The sequence below is a fragment of the Condylura cristata genome, unplaced genomic scaffold (genome assembly GCF_000260355.1).
Source record: "Condylura cristata isolate star-nosed mole 26May11 unplaced genomic scaffold, ConCri1.0 scaffold00023, whole genome shotgun sequence".
In the NCBI taxonomy this organism is placed as follows: Eukaryota; Metazoa; Chordata; class Mammalia; order Eulipotyphla; family Talpidae; genus Condylura; species Condylura cristata.
The window spans coordinates 5106334-5132575 of NW_004567124.1; the positions used below are offsets into that span (position 1 = coordinate 5106334).

General features: G+C 39.8%; 1 protein-coding gene across 1 annotated transcript in view; it reads right to left on the reverse strand.

Moving 5' to 3' along the window:
• IQCH (IQ motif containing H) overlaps positions 1-26242 on the reverse strand; it is a 96841-nt gene that overhangs the window by 18570 nt on the left and 52029 nt on the right. Inside the window, exon 8 of the mRNA XM_004687511.2 lies at positions 8766-8921. Coding sequence (XP_004687568.1) covers positions 8766-8921 — 156 coding nt within the window. The remainder of the gene's footprint in view (positions 1-8765; positions 8922-26242) is intronic.

Below are 26242 nucleotides of genomic sequence, written 5' to 3' on the forward strand. Positions count from 1 at the left end.
ATCATGTTTCCATAGGTTCTTTTAGGCTGCAAAAGATTCTCAGATTTTTATTTCTGATGACCTTGACAGTTTTGAGGAGTGTGGATTGGGTGTTTTCTAGAATGTCACTTAGTTTCTTTTTCTCATGATTAGAATGGGGTAGTGTTTTTGAGAGAAAGACTACCTGTATCAAGAGTACATGTATTAATAGGCTTATCACTGATGCCAAATGTTGTTACCATTCTAAGGTGACCTTACTGTAAAGATACTTTTCTTCTTTTCTACATTGTGCTTTTTTGAAGCAAGTAACTAAATGTAGTCTTCCTTCTTGTGGGGCCCATTATCAGTTTCTATGTTTGAGAAACTGCCATTCTTTACCTTGTTTGCCTATCATTGGGAGTTATTCCAAAGGGATTCAGCATAGATCCAAAGTATTTCAATTATAATAAATACTAAACAAACACCTTAACTTTAATATGTATAAAAGAAAGTATTTGGATTCTGGCAGTTTTGTGGAACATCCTTTGTGAGATTCGATATTTGCCTTGACAATCAGATAGGTTTGTCCTTGGATAACTAAAAATTTGGAGAATGTCATATAAGGTCATAGACAACTTTAAGGTATAGACTTAGGACTCTGGGATGCTGGGAAACCATGGGCCTGCACTTGTGAAGTCACTTGGAATAGGAGGAAGAAAAAGGTGTTATGGGACCAGAGCTGGTGGTAAGGATCATAATAATCTGACATTATTGTCAGAGCTCAGACTCTGTCTCTGCAATAACACAGGTGAACTAGGGCTGGTTGAATGAGGCCCTAGGGGACAATAAAAATCCTTTCCACTCCTGCATCCTAAATATACACACACATGCACATACACATATTGACACACACACACACACACACACACATCCAGGCTTCATGTTCACCATTTGTGAAATATGTCTTCTTTAAAGTACCAATTTGTATCAAGTACTATATATGGTGGTCATGTTATCAGTATTTTAATTAAACCTGCTCTTGCCTCATGTAAGCAAGTCCACATCTACAAGAAATATTAGGTTCCCACGGGACAATGTATTTTGAGTTGTGCACTTCCTAAATGCTGTCCCATTTGTGGCATTGAGAATTTAATTTTTGTAAAAGAAAAGTTATTGGACCTTTATCTGCCGTGCAATTTTACTTAATCAACATGGCCTATTGTGAGTTTTCCCTGGCTTTCTCGCTTACATGACTGGGGCTTTCTGAGAGCACTGTTTGGTTTCTGAATTTCTAGACTGGTCAGTATGCTAGCACCAAACAGGCATTCCAGTGTTTTTGGAATGAAAGAATGAATACATGAGATAGAGTAACTGGATAACACTTTGCTCTCACTTAAATTAATTTTTTAAAAATCCGTGGGACTTCTACTCAATGAGTATGTTGAGGTAGAAACAAGTGTCTCATAAAGCACAGAGGATGGTCACAACATCTCTTGGGAATGACAACTCAAAGCAATCATTCCCAGCCGGGCCCCCTCACAGAGCATCTTTTGAAGCACAGTATGGTTTTGGTAAACACCTGGCTCTTCTCCCTGCCACACCAGACCTAGCCATTCTGCATCTGTACCAACCAAGGCCCAGAAGCCTAAGCTTTGTATACAGAAGTGAACTGTAAATACTCTGGAATGACATTGTAGTTACTGAGCATGTAATTGCATGGTAATTACCATGAATTCACAAGATAATTCCAAGGTTATTTTTGTCTTCTAAACTTGTCTTATGCTGCTATAGTATATAAACTAGCAAAACCAAGATCATGCTCCAGTCAGCGACAGAGAGCAGGAGGCAGGCATCTGGCGCAATGCTATGTAACTTGGCTCCAAAGCAAGGCCCAAGACCTCACTGTCTTACTGGATGGCAAGTAAGAGACTGTCCTGAGGTTTCTTCTCTGTGCAGACAAATTGCTGTTTCCCTCCTCTTAAATCTAGGCCTGAGATTCATAAAGAATCTGAAAGAAAATCCAGAATATTTGTTACATGTACCCAAACTTCCTCTTCTTTTCTGTAACTATCACCATCCTAGTTCCAGGCCTTTTTTGGTCTGGACTTTTACTTCCTACTTAGAAGATAGGAACACAAGCATATTTCTGTAGTAGAAAGGTTAGATTGAGTTAAAAGACAGATTCAAAACCTGACTGAGGCAATTCTTATGTGTGATCTTGAATATACGATTCAACTTCTGTGAAACTTCTGATGATTACGTAAGCACTTAGCACAGCACCTGGTATGTGAATAAATAGAAGCTACTATTCTTGTGTTAGTTTCTTTAAAAGTGTCTGTAAGGATTGAAAGATGTGAAAGCATCTTGAACCTACAGTCAAATTTCCCAAGCTGATCCTTCCCCAACTCCTTCCTGGGATTCTGAACATCACCATGTTCAGGTTAACTGTTTCTGAAACCCTGTTGGTCAATGCTCAGAACACTTTAGTGACGACTCCTTGCTCTCAGAATGAAATTCAGACACATGGCATGGTGAGCAGATGGCACCTGAACTTGCTCAGTACATGGCTCCAACACACCTCCCACTCTCTTTCCCAGATTCTCTGCCTCAGCTCAATTGGTTCATTACATCCTAACAGACCAGGACTCTCTTCTGTTGCAGGGGAATGTCTCCTTCTCCTTGTCCCTTAGTGACTTCCCAGGTCTTTAATGCCAGACCAAACTCTGTGTTCTTGTTAAAGTCTCCTGGCCCTACCAGCCACAGTTATTTTTCCTAAGACTTCCAGCAGCTTGGGTGGTCCTGGTGTCGCAAGGATTTAAGTCTCAGCACTATCAAGCTATCACAGGCCACTGTAGCACAAGTTCGTTCCCAGCCAGGTTGGTGACCCACATGGCACAGCAGACCTTTTCTGTCTTGCGTGCTGCTCCCCTCAGCAGTGTATCTCAATCAGTCTGCCTGGCCTGCTCCCCTCTGTCTCTGGTGAGTCCTCTCACCATGCCCTCCACACCTCTGGCCTACACCCTAGTTCTTGTATGCATAAATAAATAAAAATAAATATTTTTAAAAAAAGACTTCTAGCAGCAGGTTGAGGAGTCATTATTCAAATAACTGTAGGTTTTCCTTATGAAAATGCTGTTTATTTTATATTTCTTTATAACTTCTTGAGGACAGGGACCTTATCAAATGTTTCTGTATCCCTGATGCTTGGTGTTACTCCTGACATACATTAAATTCCTGACATACATTAAATATTTAGTAAATGTGTTGTAATAATACTAATAAATATGAACTTTATGATATGACAACTTTTTTTTAGACTTAACTCTCATTTATACAGGGAAAAAATCCTCACTGTCTACGATTGTCTTTTTTTTTTTTTTTTTTAAGATTTATTTAAACTGGGGTACAGGCCAGAGACTCAGGGGTGGCGAAAGACTTCACCAGAGACAGAGTGGGGAGCAGAACAGGCAGATCGACAAGTACACTGCTGAGGGGAGCAGCGGGCGGGTCAGGAGAGGTCTGCCGTGCCATGTGGTCACCTCCGGGGCAGGCGGGGCTCGAATTCATGCAGAAGTGGTTCAGCTTCTTAGTACAGTGCTTTAACCCGCTGCGCCACCAGGGAGGGCCTACGATTGTCTTTTATCCAGCCCAGCAGGTGCTGGTTTTGTTGTGAGGATGAATACACAAAGATGGAACAGTGTCTATCACAGAGTTAGCACTTAAAAATGTAAGCTCCTGTTAGCATCTGTTAAACTCAATAACTTCACAAACAAAGTAAATATTTAAAATAAAAAATGACCGACCAATTAATAAGCCATTTCATCAGATAGGGACAAAATCACAAGATTTGGGCCTTGCTACTTAACTTTATGACCTTGGGCAGATCACTTTACTTTGCATGACTTCAGTTTCCTGATCTGTAAAATGGGTATGATAACCCCTATTGACTTCTTGAGGTTATCATAGGGATTAAATAATCCCATGCATATTTAAAGTAAAATATCATTTTAAAAAAGGTTGATTAGTGTAACTGATTGTTTTCTAATGCTCTAAAATCCATTTAGGTTTCCTAGAAAAATCATAACTGAAATTGGTTTTACATCATCAAAAGACTCCTGCTGGGCCTCCCTGGTGGCACAGGGGTTGACGACAGCACTTTTAAGCATTAACTGACAACTGCAACATGAGTTCAATCCCTGGCCAGATGGGTGACCCACATGGCACAGCAGACCTCTCCTGTCCTACCTGCTGTTGCCTCAGTGGTGTATTTCAATAGATCTGCCTGTTCTCCTCCCCATTCTGTCTCTGGTGAATCCTCTCACCCTCTGCACCTCTGATGTACACTCCACTTCTTGTGTACATAAATAAATAAATAAATACATAAATGAATATTTTTTTAAAAAAAGACTCCACTGCAACCATCTGGCCCATTTAGCACTCACTGAGTCTCAGCCCAACTCAGAGAGATTCCATATGGTAATATATCTGGAAACAACCTCATCCCAAAGGGACCTCATTACTTTGGAAGGACTTCTTCTGTGGCTTGCACTAGAGACACTAAATATGAGCTTAAGTTCCACTATGGAGCTGGATCATTGATTCTCAACCAACACAGACAGGATGGATAACACAGTGGCCAAACATAGGTTTGAAAGTTTGACACACCTCTGCTTAAATCCTGGCTGCTACACAGTAGCTTCTGAGGAATCTTCTACAAGTAGCCTAACATCTCTTATCTTTTATCTAAAAATGAACATAATAACAACATCTGCCTTATATATTGGGATGTGTAACAATTAATATAAAGCACTTAGTTAAATGTGTCTGGAATGGAGAATAAAGTTGATACATTTTAGGTAGTCCTATCATATTATTCTATGCATTATAATAATCTTTTGGCCTCTCTATATCTGTTGATAAAATTGGAGTTCTTTGCTATTTATTCTTCTACCTTCTGTTCTTAGTAGAGTGCCTGACACAAAGATGTATTGAGTAATACTGCTGAATTTACTTCCAGTTGGCTATTATGGATAGTATTATGATGGTAGAGGAGGACCTTCTAAAAGGTTCTGTAAGAAAAAGATGCCCCTTCCCTGACCCTACAGTACTTGAGGCTTCCTGGGCCAGGCTTGGTATAGAAGCCATTGTACAGACCTCATAAAATCAAACCCCTCAAGAGACCTTGAAGATCATTTTGAGTACTCCCTGAATTTACAAATGAAAGAAACTGAGGCTAGAGAGAGGATCAACATTCACCATCCCGGATTTCTGAAACAATGCTTCACTTCAGATTCCCACTTGCCACACTTGGAATGAGTGGGAATCTCAAAGGTTATCTTTTTCTAGCAAAACAGAGTGGAAATAATAGAAGACAAAATATTATTGGGAGAAGTCTAGTCTTATTAAGCTACCTTTCTAAATCACAATCTTAACAAGAATGCTTCAAGTCAAATAAAGTAAGCTCAAAATACTCCTTTTCACTGGAGAATATAATTTTGCTTCTGCCACAATTTAAATTGATTTCGTTCTGAGCACCAGCACTTGAAGTGTGGAGCATATTCTATTTTCGCCATGATACTTGTTTTGACAGTGATGCATTTCAGTTGACATAGTTGAAATCCTTATGCAATAAATCTCTGCCTGAAAATTAATCATGTTTATAATATTCTGAGAATTAATAACACCCATTGCTCAAATCATTAACTTAAAAAAGGAGCTTCCAAAATCTGTTCTCGGCAGTAAGGGACCACAAATAAATGAATGTTTGATAAAATAATCCAAGTAGCAGTTTAACAAGCGTAAACTTGAATGTGGTTGCAATAACACAGAACTATTGTTTAAGGGTTGGCCGAGGCTGATGAGGTTCTTATTTCAGTTACGAAGCAGGCATCCACATGCATAATGAACTGCTCTCTGAATTATTAATGTGTTGCTTATTTAGCCTCATCTGTCTAGAAGATAATGTATCCTAACTCTAATGAGTGATTGGTTTTGTACATAATTACAGTAGCAGCAGTAGCGGAAAAATGTGTGCCTTCAAAGAAGGAGTTCTAAAAATAAAGTCATCACATAAACTCTGTTGTTGCATTCTATCAAAATCAAACCCGAAGCATTTGAGAATTCATAATAAATTACAGGAGACAGAATCATTATTAACATCATAATTTAACACAAAAGGTTTTACTTAATCATTCATTACAGATCATGTGCTGTTAAAATGCTTATAAACGACTTGGGTTGTTTTAAGATGTTTGTAGAGATGTTCCCTTTTGGCCACTCACCAACCATGATGCTGAGGGCCCATGAAGAGAGAGGAGGAGTAAAAATGGTTAAGAAAGGGGACAATTTATGCCCATTCTGAGAGAATGTTAATTAAAAGTTAAAAAATCATTAGGTGGCTCCTTTTTATCTTTAAACCTTGCGCCTGGGACTTAGTCCACCTTCGAGTGCATATTTGTGGAGGTCACTGGGTCAGAAATCCATGCATTTGGTATAACCAGGTCTAAATGACAGATCGTTGTCACCTGTTTCTGACATGGACAATAACTCTCCTGACAGTCTACAGAAGTTTTTGCTTTTCTCCTGCATATCCTATTATTTAAAAGAATAGGCCCAAGCTGGGAGAATTTTATAGGGGTTTGTTCTGAATGTGCCCTCATCATCACTTTGGTTTTATGTGTGCATTTCCTTTTCCTTCAGTCTTCAAAGGTACTGTCAACTGACTGATCATAAATCTGCTGGCATCACGGTCTGTTCACACTTATTCAGGGAGCTGCAGTTTGGTTGAAAATTGTTCTGTGCCCTGTGCATGCTTCTTTTCAAAACTGCCCATCATGTGTGTACACATACATGGGAGATATGCATGCACACACAGCGGCCTCAAGTGAGAACATCCATTTATCTTTCTAAAACCAAAAGCACTTTCAATTTAGCCCTGCATCAGAAATCCTGCCTAGCTTTTCCTCAGTGATTGTAGAGACATTTGAATTATTGAAGATTATAATGCCTCCCTTTTGTGTGCAAGCAATTCCTAAAATTGTTTAAGACTCTTGATCACAGGAGAATTCCCATATGTTGCCTGCAGCTAGGATTGAAACCTATAGGCAAGATGCAGAAAATGGGAGAGTGCTTCTAATTCAAAGTACAACTTCTGCTTGTAAGCAACATACTTAAATGCAGCAAATTGTTTTTCCAAGTCTTGTGTTGAATACTAACTCAGCTTCTACCTTCCGTTTAGAAATGGCATGGAGTTAGAGTCACTAAGCCAGAAGCTTTACTTCTGTTCTTACTCTAGCATCAAATATAGGGTCCTGTCGATCCCGCTGGTGAGGATGGGGGCCACAGGTGGGGTTGGACCTTGCAGATTTCCTAGAAAGGTCCTGGGGCACAGTAAAAAGAAGTCTGTTTTTCCTGCCAAGTTAAAATCTGCTTCTATTCTTAATAAATGAGGAGATGGAGGGGATTTCTGTAAGAAAGACCCTTTGCTGCCACCTCACAGGACATTGTATTGGGGAGGAGAATGAGGCCATTACCTGAGTCTCTCAAGACATCCGGCATCCTCTCCAGACTTCACCTTCAAATTTACACCAAGTTTTTGTCAAGGAAGGTGACTACAGGGACCCTTTGCTGAGTCAAACAAGGGTTCTTTAGATCCAGAGACATCTCTTGGACCCAAAGAAGTTTAGCATAGATGCAGAAGACAGTGCTTTGAAATGCATTAGGGCACCAGTGCCCTCATGGGGGTCCTGTCAACCACTGGAATTCCTTTTTATCTGTCTGATATAGTGCATCTCAAGAAGCACTTCATTAGCCAATAGGGTATGAAGCCCCCACTGCAGGAGAAGGCAGAAAGTGGCAGCTGTCAGAGCACCTGGAGAGAGCCCCAGTCAGCGCTCATATTCCACCTACACCATAGACCACCTGGTGCTCCTGGTCTTGTTTTTCTTCCCCATGGCTGGCCTCCACTATTGTCCCCACATACATCTATTTACCCTTTGTTACCCAGGGTTTTGAATTTGGTAAACCTCATCCAGCCTCAGGACTCTGGCTCTAGCTACCTTGGCTACCTTGGTAGTGATGGTTGGGGCTGTGGGAAGAAATAGATCATGGTGAATATTGTAAACCATACTGGGAAAGTTGGGATTTTCCTGAAGATGACTGCAGTCATTTAAAAATCACTAGGAGGGAAGCAACAAAACTCAGATTTTGCTGTTGCACCTTCATCACGTTGACTGTGTGTTTAACTTGAGGGGAAAGAAAAAGGCAGAAAATCTTAGTGAGGAACTATAATACTAGTGTGAGATGATAAAATCCAAAACCAAGGCAGTGTCTTTGTGAAGAGAGATGATGGCGCAGAGTTGAGGCGTTTTAGCAGCTAGCATTAATATGAGCCAGTTGTTGCCTAGGTTTGGGTTTCAGGCCATTGAGCTTCCTTTGTCCTAACTCACCAAGAGAAAATATAGGGAGATGATGAATGCAATCCTGCATAGTGACTGTACCTAGAAAAATAAGAATTTTATTTGAAAGAGATGGTATTTGAAGCAGTGGAATGAGTTGAGAAGAGATTGAGATGTACCCCAAGCATGGTCTTTCACCTGATTACAGTCTCTTCCTCTCTCTGGAATGCCCTCTACCCTTTCCTTTGACCAATATATCTGTAAACTAGAAGCACACTTTGAAGAACATAAGTGAATTGCCCAAGGTTCTTTCTTCTTGTACCCAGAGAGTATGGCATGTAGCCAGGACTCAGTAAGTGGTGACTGAGTATTACTCAACACTGGGAAGAATCAGGATGTATCGACTGTTACCTGTGAGCAACTCATTTTCTTCTTCTTCTTTGGAACAAAGAGGGGCACTCCAAAGGTGCTCAAGCTGCAATCCAGGTGGCCATTGGTCAAGTATAAGGCGAGCTGAGTCAAGGCCAGTTGGTCACTATAGGAGAGGTTGAGGCTTGTGGCCCACACCTGATGAAGACAGGACAAAGATGTGATGGTGAGAACAGCGACCAGGATACAGAATGCAAACCACCCCGGCCACCCTAACCACAGTGGCCCAGCCAACCCTGTGAACACATGACTTAATGGAATAAATATTTTGCTTCTGTTTCTATTTCATTTGGTCTCCTGATTCGAAGAATCAAGGTACTGTGGGGAGTTACAACATGAAAATACCTGGCAAGATAACCTGCTGGAGATGCTCAGTTCCTAGAATGTGAATTCGGATTTTTTTGGCCTGTGGTTCACCTTTTTAATGTGATCAGTGCAATGTTTTCTACTGATAAAATGAGGACAGAAGCTTCAGAAGATGGGAAGTTAAAGGAAAGCAGACAGAAGAGGTAGGGTGATTTTCGAAAAGCAGAGCTAGCCTCTCTGGGAATCTCAATGTTATGCTTAAGGAAAACTTATGGTTTGCCTGTAAGCCTTGGTCCTACTACCATCTTACTAAAAGTGCAAGAAAGTTACTTCTCCACTCCATCATGTCCCTGTAGCCCCAACTAGAAGCCAGTGATGAACCCTAGTGACCCTGACTCACAGGGTTGTTAGAAGAACACAGTGATGCAATACAATTCCAAATGTTTTGAAAAACAGAGATATGTACGTAAAAAGTTACTGAAAACTACAGGCAACTGAGTAATGGCCATAATTCCTTTGGGAGATATTGAGCATCTGCTATGTGCTTAAATTGGTGATGGCAAAAGTGGGTGATGTGCTGCTACTTTTGTGCCATAGCAGTCACTCTGTCCCTGGCCACCAGTCTAAATCCAGAAGCACTCCATAATCCTCCTCATTTTAATGCCAATGACATATAATTATGCTAATTAAAGGCATATAGGTGCAGGTCATGCCACTGAAAAGGGCAAGACATATTCAGAATGCATATTCACTAACTTACAACACAATGTAATGCGGGCTATCATAAAGAACCACTGAAGCAGAAAGAAAGGACAAACTGAGTTTATCTAGTGAAATCAGGACTGCATCATGGAGAAAGTGATGTTTGAGCTTAAGCAACACACAACTTGATTGTCTTCCGTGTGTCCAGCACCTATTGTATGCCAGGCACTTCATTTCAGCGGTTTATAGTAACTTAGAAAATTACAGCCCCCTGTCATAGATAAAGAAACAGGTTCAGAGAGGTAACCAAACCCACATAACAAGGGGTGGTGGTGCAAGATTTGAATCCAGTTCTGCTGGACTCCAAGTCCACCTTCCCATTGTCTGTGGGAGAAGATGGCACCGATTCTGGCCAGCATATCCTTCTTCTGTACCAGCTCCCAGTCAAATTAACAACTGAAGTTGCAAAAGATCAAAACATGTTCTTGTTTAATATAATCCATTCCATGGAAATGTCTTATGGAGAAAACATGAAGTATTGTATTTCTGGAGTACACTATAATTAGCAGTAATGCATTTTCACTGTAGGAACTTGGAAACTAACACATTTTCATGAAGACTTGATTAAACAATTTTTTCCTCTTAGAAAGCCTACATGTGCCCCACACACTAACTCTGTATGTTAAAATACATAATATATCTGCCCTAGAGTGGACTCCTCTCAAACAAATCTAGCAGCGAGTGACTTGAGTAAGCATTGAATGTAAATGGCATCATTATAAGGATATTAAGAGGTCAAGCTGTCAAGGCCCCTTGCTAAACTGAAGCTAATTTCAGGAGTCATATTCGCACAGTAATGCCCTTTTATAATAGCAGATAAATCACATTTGCAACAATTGTTAAAAACTAACTGCCAAATATCTGTTGCAGTTGTAAATATCCTATTTGTCAACTTAAATATTTCCTGCTGTATGGCATAAAATGTAAATCAGATGGGGACAGCTACTTTTCCTTATTGTGAGAAAGTGAACTTGCTATTCTTGCATGTCAGGCATTTTTAAATGCCTCTATTTGGAGGTTTTAGTGTCAGATCAAAGGGAAATGTATATATAGAGAATATTACCAATATTTAATTATATTATTTATTATAATAGTTATTAATTATATTCATGTTTTGGTGGTAGAGATTTTAATAGGAAGACAGCTCAGTGTAGAAAGAGAGAACTAAGGTCAGAAAGCCTACATCTGGGCCTCACAAACAGTGTAAATTTGTACAAGTTATTTAAGCTCTTTCAAACTCAGAATCCTTAAGAGTAAAAGGAGCAAGTATAATACCGAACACATGGGATTTTGAAAACTTTCTTTGTGAAATTCAATGCAAATACATAGTTGTTTATGACTACTAAACATTTCCTTTCAAGAAGAGTAGGGTCTCAGGAGACTTATTTTTGGTTGTCTATAAGCTTGTGAGATTGCCCTACTTAATACTGTTTTCCTTATTCATAATCATTGTGTTCAACCAAACCCATCCTATAGTACTGAGATTTGGGTAAGGTTGGTATTACCCTGTGTCCTTTTGACTGATTAGTATACTGAGATGAAGAAACAGTTTCATGGTTTGTCTAAGATCATAGGGCACAGACCAGATCTTTGGTCTTTCCAGAGCACTAGAGCTTTCTTGTGTTTTTGCTTCCCCAGGCTGCCCTAACCCCTTGGTTCACAAAGGAAGCAGAGCAAATTTCTTCAAGCATTTTCCTCAACAGCAGGCTTGCCTGAATTGCTCAGATAATTGTTCTGTTCTCCATCTGGTTTTTCCATTGACGACACCGCCTGAGGCATGCTTGTTTTGTGTACGGGGTTCCTATCCCCTCCTCTAGACTGTCAGCCCTTTAGAGGAAGCTGCTGAAGCTTTGTCTTCTCACAACACCCAGTGTCTGGCACAAGGCTCAGCACATAGAAGGGCATCTGTGCCTCAGTGGTTCACTGGCAACTCCTCTGCAACTTTTCAGGAACAGGATCTAGGTGGATCTCTGGAAGCTGAGCTCAGGTTCAATTGCAGCAAATACTCACCAAATATCTTTGCACCAGCTTTTATGTTTTCCCACATACCTCATTTAATCATAGCCTTGATTTTGGACTCGAGACCCTAATGTCTGTCTGCATCAGTCCCATCCCAGTTTAGATGCACAGTGCTGTTGGCCTATACAAAGACACTGAGTGTGGGTGGGGAGAAGTAAATGGATTTTATTTTTTTAATGTCTAGGAGGTCCTTTGACAGGACTTGCAGGAATTGTAATGGCCAACCTGACAGGTTAATTGATTAGGCATGAGAGTGAGCAAAAAAGTTTAGTGATGGAAAGACCCTTGAAAAATCATCTAATACAATCAAGTTTACTGGTGTGAGAAGCCAGGTGGTTTGCCCTAGGTTTTAGAGTCAGGTAGAAAGGTCTGGATGAGAACCCAAGATGTCTCAGCTCCCAGATGAAATCACTTGTGGGTAGTTTGACTGGTGATCTTCAAATATCATTTTGTTAAAAATGGCTAGACTATTAGAGAGGTGTACACTAAAGCCTTAAGCACAAGTAACAAAGCATTGATTATAGTATTGAAAAATTGCAGCTGTCCAGCTCTGGGCATTGGTGAAGAAGATTATGAAGAGTATGATACATCTAAAGGATGGGGTATGATCATTAGAGATAATGATTGTGAGTAACTTTTGATGATGTAGGAATGTATAAAAAACAGCAAGAGGAGAATATTAAGTTGTATAGGCAATATGACTTCAGCTTTGCAAAAATACTTTTCTGGATATTCACGTTATTTAATATGGTAGCCACTGACACATGAGCATCTGAAAAGTGGCTGGTTCAAATTGAGGTGTGCTATAAATGTACAATACACACCAGATTTTGAAGACTGAGGAGATACAATGGAATGTGAAGTGTCAGCAATATTTTAGAATGATTGCATGTTGAAATGATGATATTTTGGTTATCTTAGGTTAAATAACACATGCCATTATTTTAATAAATTTTTTGGTTACATTCTAACATGGAAAATTAATGTAGCTTTCATTCTAGTCTGTTGGGTTGGTTGTGAAAGAACCCGTTGCAAGGGCAGGACAGTAAGGGTGAGGAGGGAAAGGGCTGCAGAGGCCCCAGCTTCTACTGCTTTGACCTAGCAACCTAGGTAGAATGGGCAGAACAGAGAGGAGGAGGCAAAACCAAGACACACTAACAGCTTCATCGCTTTTAAACAAGCATGTGAGCAAAGGTGAACTTGTCCAGAGTTGTTCTGTTTCTAGGTTCTGGGTCCTGCTTGGGCCACAAGCTTTGGAATGACAAAAGAATAAGATGCTTCTCTGTGGGGAGGTATGGGAAAGAGGCCTGGTGTGGAGTCCTTTTTGCCTTAGGTGATCCAGGCAGATGGAGGCCGCTTGTTCACCCCTGCTACTCCTACCTTTCCCCTGTGACAGGCAGGATGGATGGGTGGTAGAGCATACAGATGTGGGCAGCTGTGCTCAGGCCCTGCATTCTATGATTGTCTCCAATTACAAAAAAAAAGTTCCACAGCAAAGACTTCAGTCTTGCTACCACATGGGCAATTTTTTTTAAAAGGAAGCACCTCCAATGAAAGGGACTGAGAGATGCAGTGCTGAGAATCCACCCTTCACAGAAATGGCATCAAGCCTTTTGAGCCATGCACGGCCCAACCTCCTCAGTAGCCTGTCTTGGCTGAGCATGTGTAGACTACCTCATAGTCCAGGTCTTAATTCACAGCCCTAATGTGACAGGAAATCCACCATTGGGCCACTTGATTCTCTCTAGAATCAAGCCCTTAGTTGACCATGACTCCCTACAACTATGGCTGAACTATAGAGGCCACACCACCTGCCCTGTCCCTCTGTTGCTGGGGCACACAGCCATGGTAGGTCAGAGTTCCCTCTGTCCTTACAGAATCAAAGGTATATTTCTTTCTTACAATTGTGGAGAACTGGAGTCCACTGGAGGGTGTTGAACAGAGGATTAAAATGATCTAAGTCATATTTTAAAATGGTACTCTGGTGGTGGTAAGAAGAGACCACAGGGGGCAAAGATGGAAATGGGAGGCTATCACAGCAGGATTGGCGATTAATTGCAGTAATCTGGGTGCGGGATGCTGGTAGCTGGATGGCATGGTAACGGTAGAGGCTGGGAGGAGTGGTGATATTATAGATGTATTTCAAAACTACAACTCTTGAAGTGTTGGGTACAGGGTATGAGAGTAACAGAAATTAAGTGTGTCTTTAGAACTTTTGCCCTGAAAAATAGAAAGATGGAATGCTCAGGTATTGAGTAGACCAGATGGCTAGAAGAAGAGTTTAAAGAGTGAAATAAAGAGCTCAGGATTTGGACATGTTAAATGGTGGTTTAGAGGATGGGAGGAGATCACCGATTCTTTTTCTCCTTTCTCAGTTATAAACTCAGAAAGATGTGCTTAGGAAGGTTTAGGGATGAAGCAGAAACAGTCCCTGGGAGGGAGGCATTTTTCTCTGCTCTCCTCAGTTGGAGACCTGAGGAATTCCTTAGAGGTCATATCTCACATTGTATATAGGCTAAGATGAAACAAGTTTGAGTGGACAGGAGCAGCTTGGTGGAGGAAAAGGAATGATAGCAGTCTGAGGGCACTGGGGACTGCAGAGGCCTAAGCCTTGATGGAGGCAGGTAGTCTGGCTGGATTGGAGAGCACACTGTGAAGAATTGGAGCTCACCGGGAGTGCTGGCTTTGACATGTACCAAGTGTAGGATCTTAATTTTCTCCTCCACTCTGAACCTCAGCTTCCTTGTCTGTTAACAAGGAATTGCTAACACCTAGTAACAGATATTAACAGGTCTCTATTTCTGAGGGCTTACTTGACCACATGAGATCATGTTGAAAATATTACTTAGGGCCTGGCAGACACAAATCTTTGGGGTCTTGCCTACTTCGAGGTATGATGGCCAAAATATTCATATCCAGGTGTAAGAACTTGCTGGCTTGCATTTGACTTCAGTATTCTTATCTGCTTTTTGGAGTGGGGGAACATGTTTGCCTCGTCTCAAATATTGTTAAAAGCAGATTCAAAATCCCAGCCATCATACAGAGAACATACTTTCTTAGGCAGCTACCAAATGCCACTTTGATCACTGAGCTCTCCGTTGTGGTAAACACACCTGATGCTTAATGTTCAAGAAGTTAGCATACTACTATTGTAAGACTTTTTCAGTTAGTAACTTATTAATGTGATTATGATATTTGGAAAGAATTGTTTGTATTACATTAAAAAAAGAAACACAATAGGCAGAGGATACTGCAGCCTCTTGTCATGTTGCCATCTAGTGGCTGCTGCTGGGATGGCCCAGTGTTTTGGAGAGAAGTTGCTCTATTGCTGTTAGGGGGTTTCCTGGGTAAGCAGTCACCTCCAACCTTGATTTAGAGTTGAGACTCTCAGTATTGATCTTGGAGGCCTTCTCTTCTGTCTTTACTAATCTAGTTTATTCTTTGTGGCACTATTTGAACGCATGAGGCTGTCTTTGAGCAACTAGAGCTCCTACTCTGTACCACAGACCATGGACACTGCCCTATAATGGATCTTTAAAGTTTGTATACAACCAAATCAGCAAAAATGTCTCGATCATTTCACTTAGCAGTCAGAGCTACCACATGCCTAAGGCTTCCACAGTCTTCTAAAGTCTCTGAAATATTTAGCTTCTGAAAAAGACATGACTCCCAAATATGAAAAGAAAAATGTAAAACAATAATAAATGTTTTAAAAATATCAGCATAACTGAGGTGTCTATTAAATGCACTAGTTATTATACAGTTTTGATTAATCATATCTCACAAGAGTGCATTTACTGCATTTGCTATGATGCAGGGTGATGGAATTTGTAAAACTAAAAATATTCAGAAGTTAGAAAGGTCTCAACCCTGGCCTTGGCCAACCTAAAATATTGTTCATTGCTACCTCCTCTGAAAAGTGAACTTATTCACCCAGGAGAGAGCTGGAATAGAAACCCAAATATCCTGACTCCCAGTACAGCTCTTTCCATGATACCCAATTACCAGTATTAATAGCCCAATTTCTTTATGGCACCAAAAACTTTTCTGTGACTGCAGATTCTTTCAGGACATGCAGGAATTATATTCAAAATTAATTTGGGGAACCAAAATTAGAAGCACTGAAATTTAAAGCTACACCATCAACAACTGTGTTTTTCATTTTTGTAAAAAAAAAAAAAACAACAAACAAACAAAACACAAGTCTTTTAATATCCTCTTACCGTCTCTGATTCCTTTTTCAATTCCTTTTCTTCCACTATCTCTATAAATCTATATTCCTTTCAAGAGTAATGGCCTAACTGATATTATTTGTGTTCTTAAGGTACAGAATCACATACTAGTTTTCTTTTTAAGTATTTCCTCTTTCTTTTATTATTAATTTTTAGAAGGCCATTTTCTTATTTTGACATTAAGCACTAAACTATAATAAACATGAAAGCCCAATTTTTATAACCTATTACAGGTTTCTAGAACTAGTAATTATATAAGCTTCTTCCATGGTAATTCAGTACAATAATCACATGCTGTAGATAGTCTTTCTCCTTCTTTAATTTTCATGCTATAAATGTCAGGCCTGGTGAATAATTCGCTGAGTTGCGAAGTGTTCTTTTTAAAGCTACTACAAACGATTTCCAAAAGGCTCTTGCACAGATTATCAAAGCAGAAAGCTCTTGTTCTGTTTTGGGAAAGCCCAGTGAGATGAGGAAGAGTTTACAGCACTTACCCTTTCAGTGAATGAGTTGTCAACAGAGTTCATTTTTCCTTTCCAGTTTTCTGGACATCTCCAGTAAGCCAGAATTTTTTAAAAGAATCACCTTGATTGCAGAATATGTAGGTGAGAAATGTGCGTTATCAGAGCTATGGCCTTAGAGTTGCCTTTGTCTACCCCCTCAAGCCATAGACACAAGGGTCCAAGAAGGAAGACCTGGTCAAAAGCACAGTTCAGACCAGAACTTGGAGATGTGGATAATAAGTCAAAGGCAACTTTGGAAAATTCCCAGAGAGAACTGACCATGAGCAGGGACTTCTATTACTCTTATCTGTATCCTGCACAATACCTAGCAAAACATATTAAATTTTTATTGGATGATTCAATTAAATAGCACGTTAAAAAGCTTTCCTTTAAAGGAGAGACAGGCGAGACACTCCTTTCAAATCATAAGGATGGCTAAAATAACAAAGACAGTAACAAGTATTGACAAAGATATGGAGAACTGGAACCCTCACACACTGCAAGTGAAATTTTAAAATGGTAGAGCCACTTAAAAAAATCAGTGTGACGGGGCCCTCCCTGGTGGCACAGTGGGTTAAAGCACAGCACTAAGAAGCTAAAGCCACTTCAGCATGAGTTCGATTCCCGCCTGCCCCGGAGGTGACCACATGGTGCAGCAGACCTCTCCTGACCCGCCCGCTGCTCCCCTCAGCAGTGTACTTCATCGATCTGCCTGTTCTGCTCCCCACTCTGTCTCTGGTGAATCCTCTCACTGCCCCTGCACCTTTGGCCTATACCCCAGTTCTGTATGCATAAATAAATAAATCTTTAAAAAAGAAATCAGTATGACAAATGGGATCAAAAATGGGGGGAGGGGAAGTACACTGGACTATGGTGATGGCACACGGGTGATTTGGTGATAGGAAGCCCATGGGGATTGCAACTGAGATGGAAAAAGGCACAGAATGATGTAAAAATAAACTATTTTTAAAAAATCAGTGTGACAGTTCCTCAAAGAGCTCAACTTTGAATTACCATATGTGCATTTGATTTTACTCCTAAAATATATAGCCAAGAGGAATGAAAATATGTTCTTATATAGCAAAAGTTGTTCACAATGTTCACTGTGGTATCATTCACATAAGTCAAAATATGGAAACAACCCAACTGATGATTAAATAAACAAATTGTCTATACATATAATGGAATATTATTCAGCCATTTAAAGGAACAAAGCACTGACACATGCTACAACATGGTTGAATCTTGAAGACATTAAGTGGAAAAAATCTATCACAAAAGACCATTTATTATGATTCCACTTAAATTAAATGTCCAGAATTGAGAAGTCATAAAGGCAGAAATTGGTTTCCAATGGTTGGATGGAAGAGGTATGGGGAGTGACTTCTAGTGGTACAGGGTTTCTTTTTGGAGTAAGGGAAATAGCCTAAAAATAGATAATGGTGATGACTGTATAATTATGAATATATTAAAAACCGCTGAAGCATACTCTTTAAAAGTGTGAATTTTATGTCATGTAGTATCTCAATAAAGACACACATACAGAGTTCCCAGGAGACCCATTCAAGGAAAGACTTGATATAATTTGTATGGTCACTCGTTTGAATCTAGTGGAGTGTGTACTGAATGAGGAAGCCTATGATAACCCTCTCCCAAACTGTCCTCTCAATTTATTCTAGGTACTCTCAAGTCTGTACTTTAAAAAGCTTTTCCATATTTGGGTTAAAAAATATCTGCTATAGGCCCTCCCTGGTGGCGCAGTGGGTTAAAGCACAGCACAAAGAAGCTTAAACCACTTCCGCATGAGTTCGATCCCTGCCTGCCCCGGAGGTGACCACATGGCGTGGCAGACTTCTCCTGACCCGCCCACTGCTCCCCTCAGCAGTATACTTCGTCGATCTGCATGTTCTGCACCCCACTCTGTCCCTGGTGAATCCTCTCACCCTCCGCATCTCTGGCCTGTACCCCAGTTCTGTACGAATAAATAAATAAATCTTAAAAAAAAAATCTGCTACATACACTAAATCAAATGAATGCCTAGCAAGAGTTAATACCTGCAAATTTAAAGCAGTCCACGGTTGGACAAGGCCTAATGTATTAGTATCTGTCAAAAAGATGCAATTAGTTGTGAGGCTACCATGTCACTTTTCCCTTCTTTCTTTCTTTTTTTGTTTTATAATATAAGTTTATTTTTACATCACTTTGTAAAATTTTTCATCTCAATTGTAATCCCCATGGATTTCCCATCACTGAGTCACTCATGTGTCATCACCATGTCACGTTTCTAAAAGCCAGTATAATTCCTCTTACTCATCACCATAGGCTTTTATGTTACATTAGCAACTGGGCTGAGTGGGGCTGACATGGTCAAATCCAGAAAAGGCAAGACTGGTCAGACAAGTAGGCTTGTGACACAGGAAAGCTTACCTTAGACACTTCCACTTCCCTTCTTTTTTCCTGTTAGTTGCACATTCTCCCTTACCCCTAGCACCTCAGTTTGCTATCTGTGGCTTAGGGCACCCCACAAGCCTTATGCCTTCTATAGTAACACTTCCTCATCTGTATCAAGTTAATCTAATACTCCATGAATTTGGACTAATTTGGTGTTGGTAAGAGCTGAGTTCCAGAGAGCACATATTTATCATAAAGGAAGCTTTGTTTTGGTTATCTGAGAGATGGATGTAGATTTCCCTTTGTTGTGGATGGACTTTGGTGTTTGATTCAGCACCCTAACAAACCAAAAGAGTCTTTGAGATAGTAACAATATCAAGAAAGCTGCCTATTTGACCACATGGAGGGAGGAAAGAAAAGAAATTAATGTAAATCAAGGTCTGTTATGTACAAGGTACTCTGGTGTTTTTTCACGTCATCCTCGCAACCTTGTGAGGTGAAGATTTATATCCCCATTTTATGGAAGTGGAAATGGAGACTCAAAGAAACCAGTGATGTACCAACATCGACAGCTAAGTTTTGGGCTAGAATGACTACAGATTTGCCTAACACTGAAGTCTAGGTGTTTTCTGCTGTGTTTGAACTCCACTTGGCCAGGAAGCAAATGCTTGGTGAAATGTGAGAGCACTGAGATGCTGGCAGTAACATTCAGAAGCTCTACCAATTGCTTGATGGTTCTGAAATCTATGATTTACTGTGGGACTTTTGGCAAGTCAGTGAACACCTTTTTGCCTCATCTTCCCCCATTATTTATCTATGAAGCACTCTGAGAGCCTCTAATAAAACAGTTGTCTAAAAACAAAGATATATTGTCCTTCAGTGTAGGCAAAATGCCAAGGTTCCTACCTGCGATCAATAAAAGTCTGTGGCACTTTCCAGAAATGTATGGGTGGAGCTTTAAGAGCCCTTGGTTGAATACCTGCTGACTGAAAATTACCTCTCAGTTTCACCTGAATAATGTTTCTCAGTTCTGGCAAAAGGCAACAGGGCTCTGCTACTATGTTAGGCCTCTCTTCTGCTGAGGTATCCAGCCCCCTTAAACTGAGTTTACTGATTGAATCTCTCTGATGCCAGTTGTCCCTGGTTCTATTTCTAGTAGATGAAGAAAACAGCATTAAAGGGGATATTTTCTTTTTCCTTCCTTCCTCTCCTCCTACCCCCCACTCTCTTCTAAAATTTGCTTCACTATTTTTTTTAGCATATAGCTTACTCTCAGGAGAATATACTAGATGGCTCTTAAGTCATGCAGCACTGTCTTTGGTAAGTGTTTTATACAAATTCAGAAAAGAATTGTGATATTTCTTTAACCAACAAGTGAATAAAAATACAAAATACATATGGTGATGTTTCTCTTGTCCCCAGTCTGAGATAGCACATTATTTGGTATGTTGTAGGTCTTTAATATGAATGGAAGTTTTATAGTTATTTCTTTGAAAAGCCTTGTTGATAGTGAGCCTCTTTAGAGATGTATCCTGTCCTCCACACTTCTGTTTACAGAGGGCAGGACACTTAGTGGCTTAGATGTGGGGCTCACGTCCACTCCTTCCAGTTCAGGGAAGAGCTGAGGAGACTCTAGGTGTCCTCCTGGGTGGTAGCTGCCAATGTCAGAGGAACTCTGTGTTCCCCTTGGAGCCTCCTGAAATGTCTCACTAATTTCTCTGGATTTCCTGCCTGTGTTCTCCCTCTGGGAGGTGAGTTTCCTTTTTCTTGGCCTTGTACATTGTATAGGTTCCTGGACTTAGCCCTTGATCAAATTTCAGTGGGTTGGTTTGGTAACATTTACATATTAATATATGTTTGGGAAACTGAAAAGGTTTTTAAAAAAACCTTTTCTAGTTTTCTGGAGTGGACTAAGAAGGTGATGTGCTAGTGGGAAATTGACTCCCTCCAGAAGCAAAGCCATTTCAGGTGTTTATTTAGAAGAACTTGGAATGAGAAGGCAGCACAGTGAATCTTATGTTTAAGAAAGCAAACTGTATGTTTAAAGGAATATACATATTGTTAAAACAGTTCTATTTATGCAAAAGATTCATGTAACTTTATAAAGGTTTTCAGGGATTTTAAAGGATTTTAAGTGCTGTGTTAGACTGTACTAGTAACAGATGTTCAACGGCATGTTTAAGTTTTTGTTTTACTGAAAAAGCAATGGATTACTTGATATTTTCTTTTTAAAAAATCATACCAGAGTCACAATATTGTAAGTATAGCTCAAATCCATTCTTTCTAAAATACACAAATCATTTAAAATAACATAAGGCCCTCTAAAAATAAATATAACTATAGTGGAACTGAAGATTTTGCTTGCTAAATATTTCCTGTAGAATCCCAGCCTTTTGTGTCACTTCTTGTTCTTTTTCTACGAAGACAGATGGTGTCAGTAATTGCCTATATATTTAATTAAGTTAAAAAGCTACATAGTAAGGTTTTGGCAAAAAGTAGGAAAATTTGTGCTATGAGCAAAGAAAGCAAAAGGAAGCAGAAATTAGCATAAGACACTATTCCTCATCAAATACACATTTTGATATCCATATGTGGTGGAATATGTGATTATATTTCATCAATCTAATGATAAGAACAACGGGCATTTATCCCAAAAGATAAAGCCCCTGATGGAATCTGGATGGCACTTCTCTGACACTTGTAACTGCTCAACGGGAGTGAATGACTCTTCCCATTGCCCACATCACCTCCAGCCTTGGCCCAAGACTTAGTGGTTATTCTAAACTCTTATAAACAGGTTTCCCCAGGACTTCTCAAAGAGCAGGTTAATCATTGCGAAGTTATCTTGGGGGTAGAGGTAGGCAAGGAGAGGAGTACTTGTAGCAAGAGAGTAGCTACTTGTAGAAAGTGGTTTGGAAAACTGAGTCAAGCATTCTTGTGGTGTCTGTTTTCAATGTTCCCATCCCGTGAATCCACCTTCTGGCTTAATGGCAATATGGCACTCCCAGCTGTGGTGCCGTGTATGGGCTTGCTCATTTAAACTTTTAAAGCTTAAAAATGGCTACCACAACACTGATTTTATTCCATTTCGCTTAGTCATTAACATTTAATGATTACCTTATGTGCTGAGCACAAGGACAGAATATATTAAAAAAATAGGAGATGTGTTTTTTGGCTTTAAGCTGTTCAGCTCACTTCAACAAGCATATTGAGGATATACAAAAGAAACGTACATTTTTTTTGGTGATGGTGGTTGAAATGGGGGCGAGACTTACAAAGGAAGTCACCATAAATTCAGTGCTGTACCACAGTGTCTGCTGCAAGAGAAAGAGCACAGGCTTGGCAGCTGACTAAGTCATGACTTGATTCCTGGATTTGCCACTTCATAGCTATGTGACCTTGAACGTGACATTCTAACTTCAGTTTCTTCATTCATTAAAAAAAGGGACAATGATACTCTCTTTTCAGGGTGTTGGGATTAGGAATACCACATGTAAACTATACATAGTAGTACCTGGTATATGGCAAACATTCAATAAATAATCAATTATGACTATATATAATCAATACTATATCTCAGTTCTTAGGGCATAAAATGAGGTTGGGATTAATTTAGGTGGATTTCCACAAAAAAGTGGGATTTTTAAATATCTTGGAAGCAGGGATGTTGTATACTGACAGAAAAGAAAGGACAGGACGTTGTAGGGGTGAAGGTGGCATGTGGGAGGCAGGTTGTGAATACATTGTGGAGTGTGGGAGTCACTAGGCAGGCCAACTGTTTGTCCTGAAGAGTACTTGGCCATGATCAATGTCAAAAGCAATTGGTGCCAAATGGTGGGAGCGAGCTCATCAGGGCTGTTTTAAGAAGTAGGAAAGACCAGAGCAAATTGCCTAGTATTTTGTCACCCCAACATTATGGTACAGATAAAATTACTGCTAAAATGAATGTTGGCAACATTGCTAGGCAAAGTTTGTCACACAAAAACATCTTGTTTTTATTTGAGATTTCTCAAAGCTTACAGTTGAACGTCAGAAGTAGGAAGGAGCTACTCAGCTATGTTTCTGTGATGGTGGAGAACAAGCTGTTAACCCAGTGTGAGCGGGGAATCTTCTGGTCTTTCTTTGCGTTAGGAGGGAGGCTTTTCCTTCCTTTTTACCCACTGCTCTCCTCAGTCCTGCAGAAATGTGGCACCTCCTATAAAATGCTGTGTGAATGCTTAGATTTGCCCTATCCTGGTTATGGAGCTGGTGATGTAAATGAAAGGCCCCCCAAGTCCAGAGAGAAGTGCCTGGGTTTTATTCAAGAGGAGGAGTTTTCTCCTTAATGGGAGTGGGCATATGAAGAAGTCCTGTGTGGTATGGCTGGATGTTAACAGAACTGGGTCTATTTTATGTAGATCAACTAAAGTTCTACCCAAGGTTATTAAGCTTGGGCCTAATCTTTCTGAAAGTCAAGGTTTATAATGTACAGGGGGTTAACTGATCATTTAAGGACTGTTCCATATGACATTATGGAGAGCAGAGTTGCCCACTAGCTTTACCTGCCTTTACCAGTGTTTAGAAACAGAACTGTAATTTTCATGGTAAAATTTACTGTCACCATTGCATGTGTGCTTATTGCAGAAGTCATCATCATCACTATCAACATTACTATTACTTGTATATTACAGGTCTCTTTCATTGACACTAAGATGTAGACCTTTTAAAGGGACAGGTCTTTTACTTTAATGCTCCAAAACCCTTTGGGATCTATTTTCCCTTCACTAGGTATTAACTTGTGATTAACAATGTGCCTATTGCAGCATTTAAAAACACTGAATAATAGGCACTTCTGTTTATACCAAAGACCTATTAAAGTTTAATTTAGATATACGCTGTTAACCTTCTTATATATAAATAAAATACCTTCCCTAAAGAGAAAAAGCAAATCTCATTGAGCTCCTTTGGTGTATTCCTTTGTATATCTTGAAAACAGAGATAGGGAGATCTTGCAAATGAGAGTACATTCATTCATTCATTTAATAAATATTTATTGTGGATCTATTCTAGGCTAGACATGGGGCTAGTCTGGGAATATAGCAATGAATAAGAAGGAATTATGATATTTTTGTAGATCTTGTTCCTTTCCAGTCTCTGAAATAAATATATTCATTTTTGATGCTTATATCTCACTTTGAGATGATGATAATGTTCACTGACTTTTAAAAATAATGCTAATTCAATTCAGATTCCACTCACAGTTTGAGAACCTGCTGAGGGCTCGGGTGATAGTTTTACATGTGATTATGCCATTTGATTTAATAAGAACAGTACCTTATTCCTGCTCAGCCTCTCAGAACATTCTCTGAGAAAGGACAGAATTCTACCATTTGTCAATGGAAAAACAAGACTCAGAGAGGGCTAGTGAATTGCCTGAAGATCACAACTGGCTTGTAGAAAGACTGGTGCTCGAACTCATTCCCCAGCCTGATGAAAATATTTCCCTTTTCTTCTGTTCTAGGCAGAAATATTTTGATTCAGAAGCTCTTAGAAACAGTTTTTAGGACTGTTTCTGATATGTTCTCTGATGTACATCAGGATCTCCATTTTGTCTTTTCACAATCACTTATTGAAACAAGTCTCACTTCCTTATGTTGCTAGTGGTCTGCAGCCATTTTCCATCAAACTCTCCCTTTCTTAAAAAAAAATCATCTATCGATGCTCATAACAGGCAGTTATTTCAAAAGTTCACAGCTATACTATCTAATAACAAAAGCATTTGTAATATAAACAAGAAACTGGAGAATGACATATAAATGCATATCTATACGTGGCAAGTCAGATATGATGTTTGTAAGACTTAGGTTGCTTTTTTTTTTTTTAAAGATTTATTTATTTATTCATACAGAACTGGGATGTAAACCAGAGGTGCAGGGGTAGTGAGAGGTTTCACCAGAGACAGAGTGAGAAGCAAAACAGTCAGAGGAGCAGAACAGTCAGATAGAAGAAGTACACTGCTGAGGGGAGCAGCGGGCAGGTCAAGAGAGGTCTGCCACACCATGTGGGTCACCTCTAGGGCCGGGGATAAAACTCGCACTGAAGTGGCTGCCCCTAGCTTGCAGTGCTGTGTCCTAAACCGTTGCAACACCAGGAAGGACCCAGGTTGCTGTTTTTATTCATGTATATTTTGTGCTTTCCTACCACCATCCCGTTACAGCATCTTTCTCACTTGGAATATACTCTTTCTTAACTCCTTTAAAATCCTAATTATCTTTCAGTTCAAATCCCACCTACTCTGTAAAAATCTTTCTTGATTGTTCCAAACAGAAGGGATCTCTCTCTCATTTGAATTCACATAGCAAATCATTTGGCAGTTAAACTGATGTTACCTTTTTGATGTTTCTTTTATTGTTCTGTGTAGTTGCTACTTAAGCTTTTTCTTATAATTCATTTTTCAAATCTGTCTCCCCAACTGTCTCCCTAAGGTCAGGTACTTCCATGTCTTTTGCATCTTTGGAACCTCTCTAGCATAATGACTTTAACATAATAGATATTCAAACATGTCCTTTCTCTTGGAATTTTCCAGAAGTGAATAAATGATGTACCTAGGTCATCTAGAAGTTCCAAAAGTATATCAGTTAATTGGCTGCCATGTGATTGTCATTGTGTCAGATATCCCAAAGGGATAAAAGTTGAGTGCATTTTCTAGAGGATTTAAACATCTCACAGAGATGGTATTAAATGCCTAAGAACAATAAAGATACAGAAACAAAGGTGTGAGTGCATGTGTATCAAGTGAAACTGGATGTCAAGTGTGAAATGAGCTTCTCATGCCAGAGTATATCTTGTTTAAATCTGTTCCCTCAACTTCTAACACAGGACCAGAATAGGGTCACTCTCTCTTTAAAGTCTTTAAGGGCTAAATCCCTCCAGCACAATATGGGGCAAAACTCCTCCCCTTATTGAGGAAAGGCCAGATCTCCTGTATGACTACCTGTTGCTTGTGTATCCTGTGCACAGAGTCCTTGCAAGCTTGGATTTTCCCCATTCCTCAGGCACTGGACAAGATCTTGGACATAAGTCCACTGGCAGGACAGTTTTGTACTCTGCTTCTCCCAGTTCTGTTTCTGACTGGCCCTTATCCCGGTATTCTAAAAGGATCCTGTGTTCTGTCTGATATTTATACTCTACATTTCCCAAACTATTCCTCCATTCTATTATCCTAAACCTCACTCTCATCTCCTTAAGTCTGGACAGGATTTTCCAT